The 16,418-nt window shown below is 40.0% G+C and overlaps 1 protein-coding gene across 5 annotated transcripts in view; it reads left to right on the top strand.

Annotated features, from left to right (window-relative positions):
• Positions 1 to 16,160, top strand: part of FAM107B (family with sequence similarity 107 member B) — a 62,465-nt gene extending 46,305 nt beyond the window's left edge. For all 5 annotated transcript variants that reach the window (XM_075024708.1, XM_075024712.1, XM_075024709.1 and 2 more), the window contains 3 exons: positions 6,518 to 6,701; positions 10,816 to 10,969; positions 12,965 to 16,160. In XM_075024708.1, the coding sequence (XP_074880809.1) occupies positions 6,518 to 6,701; positions 10,816 to 10,969; positions 12,965 to 13,081 (455 nt within the window). In that variant the 3' untranslated portion in view covers positions 13,082 to 16,160. The remainder of the gene's footprint in view (positions 1 to 6,517; positions 6,702 to 10,815; positions 10,970 to 12,964) is intronic.
• Positions 16,161 to 16,418: the final 258 nt, after the last annotated feature.

The following is a 16,418-nucleotide window of genomic DNA, read 5'->3' as shown; positions in this document are numbered from 1 at the left end:
CAGGAACAGAGACTGCCTGGTGGTATTTAAATTGAATGAAAGCTATAAACAGCTCTTTGCATTTGAGAGAATTGTAACAGTGTGGAGCACTGCCCCAAATCTTGCATTCTGTCTCCCTTTAGGTATCAGTGCCAATGCAAACATCTTTAAAATGACCATCTTTCTTCTGGTTTCTCATCTAGTGGATGATTTTTCTATGCTTTGTTGACATTACTCTCTCAGCAGTACTTAAGGGAAGAAAATGAGTGTTAACTGGATGTCCTTGAAATTTTGAGTGGTTTAGTTCATTTTATCCTCTAAAGTGACAACAGGAACAGCTTCAGTAGCCAGCAAGCCCTTCTTCTTTCCATATCCTTGACATCACCGAGATTGCTTTGGGCTGCCCTGATCAGGTGAGCAGGAGTGGCACCCTTGTTCCTGCGAGATGTCTACGTGGTCTGTCAGTCTTTTGGCAGCCATGCAACTAATGAAGCCGTTAACTGATGATACCCAGTATAAGGAAGGTGCTGTGAGTTAAACTGTTCTGGCATAGTATGGACAGAAGTTTTTCAGTCTTGCTACTTCTTTGTGTCTGCTGGGATCTGAAGATTTAGAAGTGCATGACCAGAAGCAGCGAGATTGGCCTTGCAGAAGCTCGTGGTGATTTCTAAGATGCTCTTCTGTACATGTGTGAGCTGGGGCACACAGGGATGAAATAACCTGTCTAAGATCAATAAGGCAATGCTGGAGTCATAAATAAAAGCCAGATGGCTGCCAAAGAGTTTAAAAGTCATTTTGTTTGAAGAATAGTAATGTAGTAAGTAATCTAGTAACAGGTGGATAGTTGATGAGCGATCCCTGTGGCACAGTAGGTACACCCTGCCCTAAACATGTTTGATTCTGAGGCAGGTGAAGACACTCTCCTCTTCTGATCTAGAAGCAAAACTTGAGTAGCTGGGAAGTGGCAGCCTTTTTGAACAAAGCATGAGGGGCTGGGAGAAATTGCAGCCGCCGGGACCTCTCTGGTCCTTCCCTCTACCTCCGCAGGCAGTCTGGCTGTGTTTTGCCATGATCCAAACCCTATCATCCCTTTCAGTTGTGAAAGACAGTGTGAATAAGAGCCAAACTCCTTGGACAGTGGCTGGCTTGAGCATCTTGTCTGGGAAGGGTATTTTGTATTCTATTTTCAGGAACTCTTACTTTGAATTAAAGGTTGAACTGTGGGAAGTTATTAATCATATCTACAATCAAGGATTAATCAAGTAAATCTCTCTAGTCAAGTGCCTCTTACTGCACCCAGAACATATGGGTAAAAATGATAGCAGTGGTGAGCTTTCATGTGCAAGCAGTGCTGAGATGGTGCCTGGAAAGCCCACTCTGCATTTAAGTAGTTCTTTTGCTTTCCACCTGAGCTGGCTGATACAAGCGGTGCTGGTTGTGTAATGTCTAAGCAGAGACGTGCTGAAGAATTTTTATTCAAATTCCTCTTGAAATCGGAAGGGGGAGAGAAAAACCATATTTCTTCTCAAAGAATGCCTTTGGGTTACTTGTAACAAACCACAAGTCTACGCAGTAGTTTAAAGAGCTAAAAATGTAAGTCTTAAAAAATAGCGTTTGATGGTTTACAGTACAGCTCAGAACAGATGTTGAAGCTTTTTGAGAATAAAATCTTCAGGAGGTACTCAGTGTTTGAGCTAATGCTTCTGTGGAAGATATTAATTCAGGAATTTATAAAGGCAAAAAGGAAATCATGTGAATTTAGCCTTAATGTAACTTTTGGATCCTGGACTAGTCTGTTATTTTTATGTTCATCGGTATTTTTAGGTATTTATTTATCTGCTTTTTAAGGGACCTCAACTCCACGTCTGCTTTCATAGCTGGAAATAATTGTGGGAATCATTTGAAAGGTGAAAATGCCATATATGTGTGTAATAATATAAATATATGGTGTCTCGCAGGAATTTTTATATTCAGATTCCATATGTAGAGGGTGATTTCTGTTATGAGCAATCCCTGAATGCCATATAAACACGAGGGTTTTTTTGGCATGAACTTTCCTCTGTTGTGAAAGCTATGGGAGCCCTGTTGTAGCAAAAGCTCTGGCAGCTGCTGAATCCTTAACCCAGTGCTGTTAAGATCTACTCTGAATCTGTTAAAAATGCTAGTGGCTGTCTGTAGTTCTCTTTGTACGCGTGTTTCTAGTGTTACTACCATTAAGGGACTTTTTCTGAAAAATACCCTCTATAGATAGAATAAAAAATAAGTAACATTGGAAGCAAACGTGTCTGTTGGACATGCTCCCCCAGATGCAACTTGCATGCTTCTGGCACACCCTGGTTCAGTTGTATCTCTTCAGTATGATCAACTTGACAGGTCTTTTCCATTCTCCCTGAATTTACTTGTGCTCCAAGGAAAATAAATGAGAGAATTGCAAGTATGTGACCACTTGGTCTTGGCTCTCCAAGACTGAGGTACCAGTATGGTACTTCTTGATTGCTCTAAGAGTATCTTTGTATCTGAAAACATTAAATTTCTGTCTGAGAGGATACTTGAAGTTATTTTTATACAGAGGCATTTTCTTTGTCTACTGGGATATTGAAATTGCTTTGTAGTTCTGTTTGAGGAGTTAGAATTCCTCTTCCATGTAGCATCCCCAATTTATTCTTTCTCGATGAAAATCCATGCGTACGTAAGAAGTCATGGACAAAGTCTGTGAATGTTACTCAGGCAGGACAAGATAGGGTAGATAAATGCTTTTGTGCTGCTTGTGCAGCAACAGCTAATTCAGCAAAAGCACTGGGGAAGCACCTGCCAAATTAGTGGTTGTATTAAACTTGAGCCAAGCTCAGCTAAAACATCCCCTGAATCCAAATCTCTTTCCTTTGTTTTGGAGCAAGGTAATGGGGAAACACAGAAATGGATTGTGCATTCTCAATTGATCATGTAACAGCAGATGGTTAAAAGGAGCCTCTCGGATGCTCTTAAGGAGGCATATTCCTGCTAAGTGATTATTTGGATTGTTCATGTCCCACTGTTGCACCTAGTGATGATCTGAAAGCAGCTTTATGGGTTGTGTACTTTTGTGGTGATGAGCACTAGAGACTTGTGGAATTAATTTATTTTTTTTAATTGACTAAACTTTGATGACTTTGAAGGGATTCTTGAAAGCTTGACTGGTTTATTGGTGTGAGCCTGAATCTCAGAATGAAACTGTGGGGCTACACTGCCAGCTCTGTTACTGTCTGCCATTGGCATGGTGAATCCTTTGTGCCTCAGTTTCCTTTTTATGTGAAACTTGCCTGTGCTTTTTTAAATGTTTGCTTTGAAAGGGTGTGGGTAGAAATCACACTGTCTTATTTGTATTGTTTGTGTATAATATTACACAGTGACTCTGCGGGACTGGGTTGGTGGCCTCCAGCCAGACTGAGGTTTGCAAAGGGTGTGAGAGGATTCACTGAGTGGGAACTGGGTGCCCTATTTTGCTGGCTCTGTTTGGAAATCCTAGCTGAAATCATTTGCAGCCTAATCACACACTGAAAGCATCTTCAGTTCCCAAGGGAGTTTTATTCATTCAAGTTTGCTGCTAGTAGAGTTCATGTTACATTAGGAAACCACAATTCCTGACCTCTGAGTTGAATACATTTTTAAAAATAGAGATGGGACAGAAGAAAGAGGAATCAATAGACTTTATTTTAAGGGCTTGCCAAAAGCAAATCTATGTGCTGCAAAGTATTACATGAAACTTTCTGAGAAATGACTGAATGAAATTGTTTTCAGGGGCTCGTGTTAAAAAAAATAGTACATTATGGCAGACAGTTGTAGGGTAATTCTGCGTTTTTCATCTTCGTCTAAGCAAACAGAAAACTTGTCTTGAAGGAGCAGCAGGTTATTTTTGGATTTACTTTAATGGAGAGCTGCCGACGACAAATGCTTTCTAGAAGACTTGCAGCCCCATCAATGCGTCAGAACTGATAGAGGGGTACAGAAAAACAAATACTTGCAGAGCAGGTTTATTTTGGGTGGTGGCTGGATATGTAACATCTGAGTTGTTTTAGTTGTGATAAGCCTGAAATGAACACTGAGGAAGTATGAATCATTGTGTCCTTATTTAAAAAAAAGAAAAGAACTACAGCTAGTTTATTCATTGTCTATGGTAAAGAGAAAAGACTTCCACACATTTTTTATTAGCAGCATGGTGCTATGTGTTATATGTTGAAAAGTATGCCGTGGTTCGGGTTTTGGGGGGTTTGGTTTTTTTTTTTTTTTTTATATGGCATGCAACTAAACAATGAGGGATTTGAGATAGGAATTTAGCGAGGGGCCACACAAGATGAGCTGGAGGCCAGGGCGCTGGTGCTGTGGCAAAGGCTGAGGGACCTGGGCCGGCTCAGCCCGGAGCAGAGGCAGGGTTGGGGGGACTAACAGCAGCTCCCTGTGCCTAGGAGGAACTTACCAAGAAGGTGGATGGAGCCAGGCACTTCACCATGGCGCATGGCTGGAGGGTGAGAGGCAACAGGCATGAGTTGAAACAAGAGGTTCATATAGGTGTAGGGAAAACTTCACCATGAAGATGGGTGAGCAGGGTTGCCCACAGAGGCTGTGCAGCCTTGGAGGACTTCAGGACTTTACTGTGTAAAGTCCTAAGCAACCTGGTCTGATCTCATAGCTGTTCCTGCTCTCAGCAGGAGTTTGGATTAGAAATCTTCCAAGTTTCTTCTGACCACAGTTTTCCAATGATCCTGTATATTTGACATGTGTGGTGATAGCTGGTTGCTTGACTGAAGCAGGAAGGGCTCTGAAGGGGTGATGGAAGAAGTATTTTTATTGCATGATCAATGTCAGTAAGAGGTTTATGTCATGTACAGCAATATACTTACATAGTTTTGAACTGTGGGCAATTTTTATATTAGTTTCAGAGGTCTCTGTGAGAACTAGCACCCCCACAGAGTTAAAAAATGCTACATATAAACTTGCCTTGAAAAACTAATGCAGGGGCCACCCTGAGAGCCGCTCACACTGGTAAGCTGTTTCTCATTGGATTTGCTTTGTAGAAGCTTGCTCATCTGTGTGAGATGTAGCACCAGTAAAACACAATTCACATCATCCATTCAAACAAAGAAGCTGAAAGGGCTATCCCGGGTCCATTGGACACACTCAAATCTAGAGTGGCTTCCCCGCATCTGCTGAAAACTTAGTCCTGTCGTTTTGCTTTTTCATCTGTAAGCACACGTGCAGCCCAAGCAGGGTGATGGTGGTACTGTTCAGTATTAATATACTGAAGTATTAGTGGAAATCTTTCCGCTATGTCAAGTGGATTTTGAATCAGACTTGAGCAACAATATGAGATTCCTAATGAAAGAAAATAGTTTAGGGATTAAACTGAGACTGAATTTGGCCAGGTTTTGCAGCCCGTGGAGTGAGAGAGGGAGGGAAGGGCTGGTAACAGTGGGATCTAAATTAAAGTACATATTCAGCTTTTACTGGAAAATACGCAGCAAATCCCAGTGATTCTCTGATCTGTGTCATAGCCCCGTACCATACAGTGTTCAGCATTCAGCTGTTCTGCCAGTCAGGCTAATGGAGGTCTCTCGCCTTTTCTTTCATGTCCCGTTGTTTCATCTATGTAAACCCACATGCTGTGAGATTATTTTTTTAGGGTCTGTTTGAGGGGCCAATGTTTCATCAAACTGATAATTGCAGATTCTGTGTGCAGGTTCCACAACAGCAAACGAAGGCAGAATTGCTCTGAATGTGCTTTGTTTTGGATGCTGAACTTTTTGTGACTGAGGCTTTGTAGTGGAATGGGATATGAATGGTCACATATAAATTATTTGAAACCATAGTTTACTTGTCAGCTGTTGATTAAAAGTTGTGATTTGGTGTATAAACAAGCTTTTTAGGATAGGAAAAAGCCATGTTTCCAGATGATATAAATCATAAAGACTTCATTGCCTTTAGATCAGTGAACTTCTGTGGATTTTCACTGGGTGAAATATGGCCTTTAAGAAACAATCTCATCCAACTTTTTCTCCTTTACCTTTCCCCTCAAAAATATGTCCCCCCATCCCAACAATTGCAGATCTGGCAATTTCCACCCAGAAGCTTTTGCTCAGTGCAGTACAGTTCAGGGCTTATCCACAGAAGGTGTTTTCCCCATAGCTGACATGATACTGGATGGCAGGAATGTCTTAAGGGTCTCAGTATTGCTGATCTAAAAATGCTTCATCTGAGTAGGCTTATTAAAATCAATAGAGCTCTTCACGCGCTTAACCTAAATTATTTGTCTAATTCTTAAAATGGGGGGGATCTGTGTCTCCAAGTCAATGGATGAAGACTGTTGGAGATGACATTGTTGTGAAATTGCGATCTATTTAAAAAGATACTACTGATGTTTGCTCTGAGAGCCTTTACTTACTACAGACAAAATTAATCTAGGAAAAGCATAACAGTTACCAATGTAATATGCTGCCTTTATGTTTTAATACATCTTTAAAAGGCCTTTCAATGCAGATTTACTGCAGTTTTCCCCGTTTTACAGATACTGTGAACAAGGACACTGAACCCAAAGACCCATATCCCATTCCAAGAAAGATTATGGCTGAACCAGACTACATAGATGATGACAATCCTGAATTAATTAGACCTCAGAAATTAATTAATCCTGTGAAGTCATCCCGGAATCATCAAGATCTCCACAGAGAGTTGCTTATGAATCAGAAAAGGTAAGAGTCTAAAAAATGACTTGTGCCACCCTCCCACCCCAAACACACAGCTTGTCACCTTGATGAAACTAAAACTCGTATTACCCAAAACCCAGCAGACACTTTTTGATTCAGATCTTGTAGGTGAAAAGACTGTTTCTTAACCGTGGCATTTATTTCTGTTTGAATTTCAGTTGCTTTGCAAAAGCTTGCTATAAAAGACTTCTAATTTTGTTTTTGTGAATACTCACAAAGGGTCAGTTTCAAGAGGAAGCAGTTCAGTTCTCCCCTATTACATTTCATATTGGTTACCTGGGCACCGTAATTTGTCTTGAACTCTTAACTTTATCAAATATTTCACAAAATTCTGCTATTACCAGCAGGATGATAAAATCTGTGGGTTTTCACTGTTCCCAGTGCTCTAATTTTATGGAGCCACTTTTAAATCAAAGAAATCATATATTTTTATTTCACATGAGACTGTTCTCTATTTACTTGATCTTTCTTGCAATGCAGTGTGGTAGTCTGGTGCCTGCTCTGCTGCTGCACAAGTGTTTCTTTGTATGTTACGCAAATGCTGCTTCCTCCATTCTGGGATTGGATGCACAGCTGTTGCTCTATATATTGCTTTTAGAGATGTAAATAACTGGAACTTGATTTCATCAACTTCAGAGACACAGGCACTTGGCCCAGAAATAGCTGAAGTTCTGTTACTAAATCTCTTCAGCAGTGAAGGACTTATTTAGAAAGCGTATTAAGAAAATAGCCGCCAGACCACACGGTGGAGAAAAAGCCACCAAACCTTGTGATGCTTCTCCATTTAAACAAACAGAAGCTAACTATGATAGAAATTAGTGATTTGGTGCATTGAAGCTGCCCAGAATGGACTTTCCAAAGGCAAGGGTGTGGGGATCCACAAAACAGAAGTCGAAGAACAGTATTTGAGAATGCATCTGAGAATAAAGTGCTGGTAGCAGCCATTCAGGCTTTTTGAGACCCAGGACCTTGATAACGGAGAGGAGGAAGCTATTGCTTCAGCTACTCCAGCACAACTGGGTTTGTCTATTTGGCAATAAGAGTCACATCATGAAAGTTTCTCTTCCCCACCCCACCCCACCCCACCCCACCCCCCCCCCCGGTAGGGTAGTATTTTGAGGGGAGAAGGGGTCTTTTCTATGTGTAATAGCAAAATCCTCACAAATGCTAGGCTTAGATACTTAATTCTAAATGAATTGGATACACAATACAGCATTTCTTTAGTGATGAAGAAGTAGAAATGTTTTACAGAACGCCAACTGAATTGGAAGAAACTGGCCTAAATAGGTGTTTGTCCTATTTTTCGTTAATGGGATTAAACATCAAAGTCAGTTCCTAGCACCAAGAAGTTTATAGTCATTGAAAGAAAGATAGTTGAAGTTTCCCGACTTATGGTCTTATTCTAAAGGATGTGGAGGCTGCAATAAATTAAGGCTACTTTTTTTCTTTTAAGTTTATGAAAGCATAAAGCACTTTTAAATAGTATGGAGTTCTTTTCTTCTAGGAGAATATCCTATTACACAGAGGAGTTGTGCAGCCCTCAATACCCACTCTTCTCTTATTGTGATTTTGATTAGCTGCAGCTGTTAATTTTAGATTCTTATTTATTGGTGCAGAAACAAAATACTTTGAGGGTTTTCACCAGCAGAAAAACTTGTGGTTTTGGGAAGAGGGTTAGTCTTCTGTGCTTCGTGCCACTGTCCTAGCTGTGATATGAGGCTTTTTGGTAATGTAGATATTAGGCTTGTGTTCTGCTTTGTTACTGTAAACTGTCATATGTATGGAGGACTTCTGGTACTCCTACAGAATTCTGCTTAACATGCACCTTATTTTATTGTGAAGACTCAGTGTAGGCACCAGCAGCTTCACTTTTTTACCAGTCAGCTCTGAACAGCCTTTTCTGGATCTTAGAAGATATTAGCCAGTGCTGGTCCAATCATTCTCCATGCCTACTGTGAGCAGTGTCTATTGAGTCTTTAAATGATATAGTTATTTACTTGCAGAAATGGTAGTTGTTTGGGGCAAACAAAGATCCAGGTAGTGGTACCTCAAGGCATTGGTCACTTATCTTAAACTGGTTTTACTTATTAGGAGTCAACCTCAGTTCTGCAGAGTATTGGTCCTGTCCCTTCGAGGTTTTAATCCTATCAGCTCTAACTTGTGTTATAGCACACTTTGCTTACTCTGTATCAAAGATGTAGGATTTTTTATTTAACCAGAACAATCACTAGGAGGTGATACAAGATACCCAGTTAATCCAGTAGTCACCTGTTTGTTACTTTTCCTTTTTACATATGAGAGTGAAAACAGGATTGACAATACAGTTGTTGTGTTACAGATCTGACTACCAACCCCACTTATTTAGACTGAGAGGTTGTATTTGCTTGTATCTTCTGCAGGTCCCCTTTATTATAGCTACAGCACATCTAAATCAGTCTTGTGCATCTGCTTTGTTACAGTGCAACCTTACTGAAAAAAAGCAGGACCGAGTAATGTTACTTAGCAGCTTGCATCTGGTTTGTGGCTGTCTTGATTGCTAATTGCCAGTATGGAAGTTTCCATTGGTTCAGCCCTCACTGATCCAGTAGTAGTAGTAGTAGTAACAAAAAATCACTCCAGCTTTTCTCTGCCTGACTTCAGTTTTATGTGTTAAAATGTAATTTAAAAAGTAGTAAATATAAAATACGAACACAATCTTGTAGTTTCTGTTGCATTCAGGCCATGAGACCTATTATGAGAAATAGGGAACAGCTTTTGTGTTGCTAAATATTTGATTTTGCTGTCAGGGTATGTACAGGGATAGAGTGTTGCATAATATATGGAGTCATTCATAGATGTCACCATAAAATGGCATTTTAATGTATTATTGGACGTGCTGTCAGGTATGCATGTTATGGAAGAATTAGGCAACCACAGATACAGACCAAGTAGGGGAAGGTAAAAATACGCTTTCTGAAAGCTTATTCAGATTATTGAGTTTCTTAAAATTGAAATAAAAAATGGTTGATGTTAAACTTAATGCTGGATGTTTTCGCATAATAGTCTTCACAGGGGAGATGACAATAACAAAGGCAAATTTTAGATCTTTCTGCTCAGACTTAAGTGACGCTAATATCTGAATACAAGGGAGAGCTTTGAATCTTATCATAACAAATTTTGAAAACATCATAGCATAACAGAGATAAAAGAAATAGCTGAAGTCACAAAAATAAGTAGGACTAAGTGTGTATCTGTTTGTGTGCCTGTATAAATGAATTCACGCATCTTCCCAAAGAGTAATCTTTCTCATTTTAGAGTAGTTGTCTTGGAAAGCAATTTGTGCTGAACAGACTTGAAATGCGCAGTTGATGTAGTACCTAAAGTCTTTTGAGAGGGAGAATCTTCCGGCCTTTGTCTGGTCTCCAAGGTGATTGCAACTTTTTTTTATTCTGGATTTTTGTTGTCTTAGCTCTGTGGTTTTGAGTGTAGCCTGGGAGCTCTCACTGGAAATAACTTTGCAGCCAGGCATGGGTAAAGCTCTCACATTTTTCAGGGAAGGACAGAATCCACGATTTCCAGGAGCAGTGTGACAAAATCCAGAGGGAGACCATGTTTTAGTTCTGTTCATGCAAACTTCTATGGGCATAACACCCTGCGTAGGATTGTCTGAACACAATCTCTTAGTTACCAGCCACCAAGGGAAGCCTTTTGTCCAAAATTTGTTTCTAGCTCTACTAGAGACTTGATTTGTGATTTTTTTTTTATTTTTTTTTTTTTTAAATCCATTCTTCTGGAATTGAGAGAGTGGAGGGAAGACTAGAAGAAGATGAAAGTCAAAGTAGTGAATTATACAGGAGAAATACTAGCATGCACGTTAAAGGGAAATATCCTCAGTAATAATATGACTTAAATTCTAGTTTAGGGTTTTGGTTAGAAACCAGGCAAATGTCTGCATGTTTTTTCCTTTTAATTAATTATTTATATTCCAATGTATCTAAACAGGCAACTACTTGACTTTAGAAAACGTGCCTACAGTTCTGTGTGAATTTCTGCTAATTAAAACTGATCTCTTTCTTCCCTGTTCCCCCCCATACCACCACTCCTCCCATTTAATTTGAAGGGGTCTTGCACCTCAGAACAAACCAGAGCTACAGAAGGTGATGGAGAAAAGGAAACGAGATCAAGTTATTAAACAACAAAAAGAAGAGGAAGCACAAAAGAAGAAATCAGACCTGGAAATAGAGCTACTGAAACGGCAGCAGAAACTGGAGCAGGTGAGTTGGGGAATAACACTACCTTTACACACCTACATCTGAGCTACTTACCTGAGACTCCCTTTGTAGACAGGAGAGAAGCAGCAGCCAATTTTTGGCACATTTCCTCTGATCAAATGCAGATATCTTTTTTAGGATGAGTCAAATCACACTCTACAATTACCTGTTTGTTGTCACTTACTCTATAGGAACTGCATATGGTGTGTGCCTTTGGTCAAATGAATCCTGCACCAGACAACAGGAATGTGTGTGGAGCACTGACCTTATTTAACCGTTGACACTGTGGTGAATTAGTCAACTCTTGTAGCCTGACTGTTAAGAGATGATCCACTAAGAATGGCTGTTAGGCTGTAGTGCAGCAAAACTGGTGGATGCTTAATGAATAAAAAAATCAATTGATTCTTTCTCCTGGGGTACATAAGAAACTAGACAACTTTAAAAATATCTTTTGTAGCCTTAAAACGTGTGAGCCCATTGGCATTTTCAAATGAAGGAAAAGATCCTGAGTATGGAGATATGTGGAATTGGAGTTCATTGTGGTGAAGCTTACTGCTAGGCACAGGGCCAGCCAAACATGTCTGTGCCTCTTAAGGCACTTCGTGTACCTGCGAGGAAATATCTCTACAGTGAAGCACCTCATCAAAGAAGTCACTGTGCCTGAAGCATTGCATTTATTTTTAAATAAATGAATGCTTTAAAACAGTATCTTCTGTTTTTCTCAATGGAAATCAATTAAGCCAAATAATTACTCTATTGAAAATTAGGTGTAATCCAATCATTATTTAGGTTTGGGGGTTTTATTATAGTTTTTTTTTTTAATTAGGCTTAGAAATATTTTTGGAGGGAGAAAGCTATTGTCTTTTTAAGGGTATCATCCTGTCACTTTTCCTTTCTGCTCTTAAGGACCCAGCTTCAAATGGTTCAGCTTGTGGGAAGATTTGATTTGAAACTGAGCTATCCAAGGACATATGTAGAATAGAAAATTCTGTAGAAGAGGAAAAGCCTGCCCATTGCAAACAATATTGTAACTGTAAACATCATAGGAACAGCGTTAATTTACAACACGACTCATGGAGGAACGTTGTCGTGATTTATTCTAACAAGGCATGTGCCTTGCCAGTGAACCAGAGACAAAGTAGAGATTATTTAGGTAGAGCCATACATGGTCCCCATTAATCAGGAAGACCTTGGTCTGTTAAAAAAAAAAAAAAAAAAAAAAAAGCTCCTTTCAGGAGCTTTTGTTAGTTTTCTAAAGGGTTGTTTCTTCCTTTCTGCTGACTTATCTGCTTTCACTGAGGATTGCCAAGCAATCTGTATTCTGTGTGACGTGTAAGCTGTGTTCTGTACGGGCACTGTACAGCCTTGCCCCATAGAGCAGAGTGTCTAACCTCACATGTAATTTTGAGTGTCTCCATGGGCAGGAGCTCCAAGTGGGTTAAAAATGTCAGTGAATGGGCTCTCAAAAACGGACAACTAGGGGCCAAGGAGGATTTTTTTTTTTTTCTTTTTGTGATAGACAAAATGGATACACCAAAAGAGGCTCAAGTTAGATACAGAAATCCATACTTAAACACTCAAATAAATTCTGCAAGTGTGCTCAGTAGTAGCTGTTCACATGTGTTCTCCCACAAGGCACATTTGTCCTTGTCCTGTTGTAAAAGCCAGAGAAAGGAATTATTGTAGTTTCTTTAATGAAGGTGTTCAAGAATTTCTTCAAAAATGCTTCCATCTTATTCTCATACTGGGCTTGCAGAGTTTTTGTCCGTCTGGCAAAGGTGGACATCTGGAATGAGCTAAAGCCGAGGATTTGAAAAGAATTATCATTTATGAGAACAGATACTCCCAAAGAAATGCAACTTCATCTTTTCCATGAGAGAAAGAAAGGAAGCATTTTAAAGAGTTTTGCATGGCCAGTTATTGAAACCTTTAGGTTTTTGTCTTGTAATTTGAAGATCTGTTTTATATACTTTTTTTTTTATGTGATTCCCTTTTAAGCTGGAACTGGAGCAGCAGAAGATGCAGGAAGAGCAGGAAAATGCACCTGAATTTGTCAAAGTCAAGGGCAACTTGAGGAGGACGGTCCAGGAAGCAACAGAAGCACCAGACTCCTAGAGCCAGCGCCTGCTCAGACTTCCAGCTTTCCTGCAGAGAGAGGCTTTTGCAAGTTGTCTCAGATTTGCCCCTCGAGAGGAAAAATAACAGCATCCAGCTGACACTTACTGAAGATGAGATTTTTAATTCCTGGGATGTGTGGATTAAAAAGACAGTACCATAAACAGATCGACTTGCCAAATGCAGTCTTGAGATCAATGGATAAGGAGTCTGTTTGTCAGTTCAGAGTCATGGACCAGTCTGATATGCTTACTCAGAGATTTTAACCAGGGATACTAGAGAAACTCCTTCAGTGTTGCACTGCTTTATCTCTTGTGATCCTAGTTTAGTGGAGATATACACAGATTATATTTTGCTTTAAAAAGAACAAAAATCCTCCTGTGATGTCTTACGAAGCTTTGCTGTGCAGGTAGATTGCCTCCATCTAGAACTACAGCCTGTGTATATCCCACAATAATTTGTGTTCCGTTGGAATTTTTATCAAATCCGGGAGGATGGAGGTGTGTTGATCACTGCTGCCCATCCCCACTAGGATAGGCAGCTGTGGGCAAGATGAGAATGCTTCAAATTCACCAGCAGTGAAAAGTTGAGCAGCCTTAAAGCCCATTTTTCCTTGTTTGGCTTGTAGAATTTGGGCTATGAAGGAGCAGAAATCTGATGATCCTCTCACCAGGGAGAATCCAGAAGCTGATTTCTCTCTGTCTTTAAACTTACACCGTTGTGTACAGGCCTGTGCAGTGCTACCTGTGAATTTACCTCTCAATGCAAAATGACCTGTCTTCTACTTTTAGTGTTCTGAAGTCCTACTTACTTTGCTGTTGTGGCCTTTCTCATCTAAGGACATGGTCATCTGAGTACAGTGTTAACACATTACTCGGTAGTGTTCAAACTTATTTGCTGGAACTGAAATCAGGAATCTGATCTGCCATCAGTTCCGGCTCTTTGCTTGCAGGAACTTGTTGCAGTTCGTGCAACAGAGCAGCATTTAAGCCAGACCAAACTGATCGTTGGAATCTACTGAAATGGAATTTTTTTTCCCTAAAGTGAGGCATAAAATGAAATTCATTTTATCCCATCCTTCCTTTAGCCTCAAGAAAGAAGGGGAGTGTGTTACCACTGAGTCTTAGGGTCCAATTCTGTCACCTTCTGCCTTTCCACAAGTTGCCCCTGTGTCTTGCCATTAAATAAAATATTGCTCAGCTTGCACATGGATGGCAGAATCTGATCCTTCATGCTTATGACTACTAGTTATCCAGGAAAGCCTGGGTTGAGGAGTGGGGAACAGATTACTCATGTAGGATTATAGAATTGGATTCTCACCTGTTGTGAATGGGTGCAGGTACCTTATCTTCAGAATCTGGGGAGAAATCCTCATCTTCCTTGGTCGGCACAGTCCTAGCTCTCACTGAAGCTGTGTTCATCCTCATCAGCTGAGGATCTAATCTTAGTCTTTGCCTTAGGATGCTAAACAAAATAATTTCTACTTTGTAATGACATTGGACATAACTGTTTGAGAACACTTTTTATTAATATCAACAGTGGTATGTTTGTATTGTAGAGGTGGTGGGGGAGGGTTTGTTGGTTTGTTTTTTAGCTCCTTTTGCATTTCCTGTAAGTGTTGGACATTTTAAATACAATGTCAGCACAGCACTTGGGACAAAATGCTCACAATTAGAAATGTTTCCTAGATACAGACTTCAATTTGTCAAGATCCAGGCATTTTTTATGAGGACATAATCAGATTGAGAGTAAATTGAATTGTGATAAGTCTATTGCCATTGATTTAGACTTGCAGTGTGACTCACATCTAGAAGATTAAATATGAAGATGGCCTACCAGACTGTTCAGATTATGGACATAAAAAAGGCAAAGGCCAAACGTAAGACTCTTCCATGTATTTTCTCAACAAAGGAACACCCTGAGTGTTGCAGGTTCTTCACTCTCTCCTTCCCTTCTTCTGGAAGGAGAGGATCTTCCTTTCTGGCAGCACATTATTCAAACACTTGCACTGATTGAGTTTGTTTCATGTTGTTGAGACAGCACTATATATGAGCCTTCCATGCCATGCTCATGTTTTATCTTAGCCACTCCCAGCCTACCAAACTTCATGCCTCTTGGTTTCCACTCCACTATTAACCTTCTGCTCAGTGTGGAAATGTCTGGAAGTTGGTGAGGAGACTCTCCTCTGGCTTGAGCAGACCATTTCTTCTCAGCCATTTCCCCTTGGTGAACACAGCAATCCTACCATGCATGCACAGTGAAATGAAGTTGGTGTAAACCAAATGGCACTAGAGTCAGTGGGAGACAAGGACCTCTCTTTGGCTTCAGTGAGTGTGTTGGATTGGGCCTTTCAAGGCTGAAGGCATTCTGCTTTCTCTCCATGTTAGCTTGTGATTCAGGGTAGAGTTTCTCTGTCTGAAACACAGGAGGCCAGAAAACTCCCTTGTACATACAGCGTGAGGTAGGTTTTTGTTTTCGGTTGGAATTAATTCTCTGTGTGAACAGAACATCAACGTGTGTGTTAGAACATCTTTGAATTCTGCTGACCCTTTAGTCTAGGAATCCCAGCCACCTTCATGTCAAATTGACAGGCAAAAGCTTGTCTTTAAAGTCAGGATTGGGCTAGAATGGGCAACCCTTAAATGGGTGGTCAGCTAGTCACACCACAAGTGTCCTGTGCGGCTACTCAAGTAAGAAACTGCTTGCCAGTCAGCGTAAGCAATTGTTAATCTTCCCTTTAGCTATATGGGTTTTGAAGCAATCCGGCAAATATTTCAGTGATTTGAAAATGGCTCACTTACCACTTTGTACTTTTTTAAAACTCTTGCTTTTGATAGTATAGTAGTAAATTTTTTAGCATTTTTGTGGCTTTAACCTTCTGTTAATATCTGCACTTGTTTGAGTGTACATATATAAATATATATAAATATAAAAAGGGAGCCTTAATGGATTTGTTTTCATAATTTAATATTTTTTGTATTTGCTCTTGTATAATTGTTTTTAACTAAAGGTATTACAAGAATGAGGGTGGAATACTTAGAACCAAAGTTATGCTTAATAAAATCTACTACATGCTTGGCGTATGCAGTGGTGTCTGTCATGTCCTGCTGAAAACAAAACCTCGGGGGCTGCACTGAGATATCCAGGTTCTTTAAAATTCTGCAATGCAGGGGTGAGTATCAAGATTGTGATGACTTTTGGTTCCTTTAAACTGCATCTGTGTTTGTATATGCAAAATTGCTGGCAAACTAGTTGGCAGAAAAAGCTCATTGTGTCTCTCAGTCTTATTATCTTTTGAATATTTTTGATGCAGAAAATTTTTAGGACTGTGTAGCTG

The sequence above is a fragment of the Buteo buteo genome, chromosome 4 (assembly GCF_964188355.1).
Source record: "Buteo buteo chromosome 4, bButBut1.hap1.1, whole genome shotgun sequence".
Lineage (NCBI taxonomy): Eukaryota > Metazoa > Chordata > Aves > Accipitriformes > Accipitridae > Buteo > Buteo buteo.
The sequence above is the reverse complement of the archived record's forward strand: the minus strand, read 5'-3'. Positions and strand labels throughout refer to the sequence as shown.